Source organism: Tupaia chinensis, unplaced genomic scaffold (assembly GCF_000334495.1).
Source record: "Tupaia chinensis unplaced genomic scaffold, TupChi_1.0 Scaffold000258_1, whole genome shotgun sequence".
In the NCBI taxonomy this organism is placed as follows: domain Eukaryota; kingdom Metazoa; phylum Chordata; class Mammalia; order Scandentia; family Tupaiidae; genus Tupaia; species Tupaia belangeri.
In genome coordinates this window covers 1042732-1043911 of record NW_006159738.1, presented here as the reverse complement: position 1 = coordinate 1043911, position 1180 = coordinate 1042732, and the positions used below count along the sequence as shown (strand labels likewise).

Genomic DNA, 1180 nt, shown 5'->3' with positions numbered 1-1180 from the left:
CCCCCCGCCACTCCGAGATGCTGTGGCGGGAAGGGCTGGCTACAAGGCAAGACCCCAGACTGACCGCCTGGGCCATCCAGAGGCTGCGCTGAGCCGGTGGAAGGCAGGCAGAGGTGTGGTGAGAAACCTAGGCCTCAGGGCCCCAAGGCTGCCACGGAGCAGGGGCTTGAAGGAGCCACGAGTGGAGGAAGGGGGCAGGTGCCGGCTCATCTCAGGGGAAGCAAAGCCTGGGATGGAGGATGCGAGGCAGAAAGGTGCAGGGCACGAGCCCAGCACGGGGGTCCAGGACGGGGTTGGATGGGCCTCTGACCTGGGTCTGCAGGGCTAGCTGCTGGAGGTGTGCTGCAGGGTCTGAGGCTGCTATGTCCACAGCCTCAGCCTAGGGCCTGGGCCACCAGGCTGGGGCAGCTGCACTGGAGGGCCGTGCCTGGTGCCACCGGGGCGCCCTGCTTCACCCTCTGCTCAGGGCCTGGCCTTGCAGGGCCCCCAGAGAGGCGAGGCCCCTGGCAGAATGGGGGGAGCCCACTGCAGCCGCCTGCCCTGGTCCCCAGCACTGTGGTCTATTGGGCAGCCTTCCTGGGCAGGGGTCTGGGCCTCACGCACCCCGCCCCATGGTAAAGAGTGGCAAAGGCTCCACTCCCTCCGGGGCGGGGCGGAGGGTGGTCACAACATCCCGTGAGAGGCCGTTCCGAGGCACGGCCGGAGGGAGGCGGCACACAGCACCGGGGGCCCAAGCTCACCTCCCCGCTTGGACGACCGGGAGGTCTTGGAGGACGTGGACCACTGCTTCTTTAGCCCTCGCCCCGTCAGGGCTTCCCCGCTGCTGCCGCTGCCGCCCGGCTCGGGGGGCTGCCCGGAGTCCTGGTCCTGGGCGGTGGCGTCCTTGGCACGCTCGGGGGCCTCGTCGTCCTCGTTGAACCGGCCCATCTTGCGGGACAACATGAGCTGCGCCTCCTTCTCCAGCTCCCGGATGTTCTCCATGCTGAGCCCGAACCACTCGTCCTGCCAGCACCAGGCCTGCCGGTGGGCCCGCACCATCACCCTCCGCAGGCCTGCACGGGCAGGGGCAGGGGCAGCGTCAGAGCCAGCACCCGGGCCCCTGGCGGGAGGCCCCCCACGGGGCAGGCTCAAATCTTGCCCAGCCGGGGCTCCGTTTCCCGGCCCGTAACCGAGGCAGGCC

At 70.1% G+C, this 1180-nt stretch overlaps 1 protein-coding gene across 1 annotated transcript in view; it reads right to left on the bottom strand.

Annotated features, from left to right (window-relative positions):
• Positions 1-1180, bottom strand: part of PITPNM2 (phosphatidylinositol transfer protein membrane associated 2) — a 79735-nt gene that overhangs the window by 17455 nt on the left and 61100 nt on the right. Inside the window, exons 6-7 of the mRNA XM_014588089.2 lie at positions 741-1052; positions 31-39 (exon numbers count right to left, since the gene is read on the bottom strand). Of these exons, the coding sequence (XP_014443575.1) occupies positions 31-39; positions 741-1052 (321 nt within the window). The remainder of the gene's footprint in view (positions 1-30; positions 40-740; positions 1053-1180) is intronic.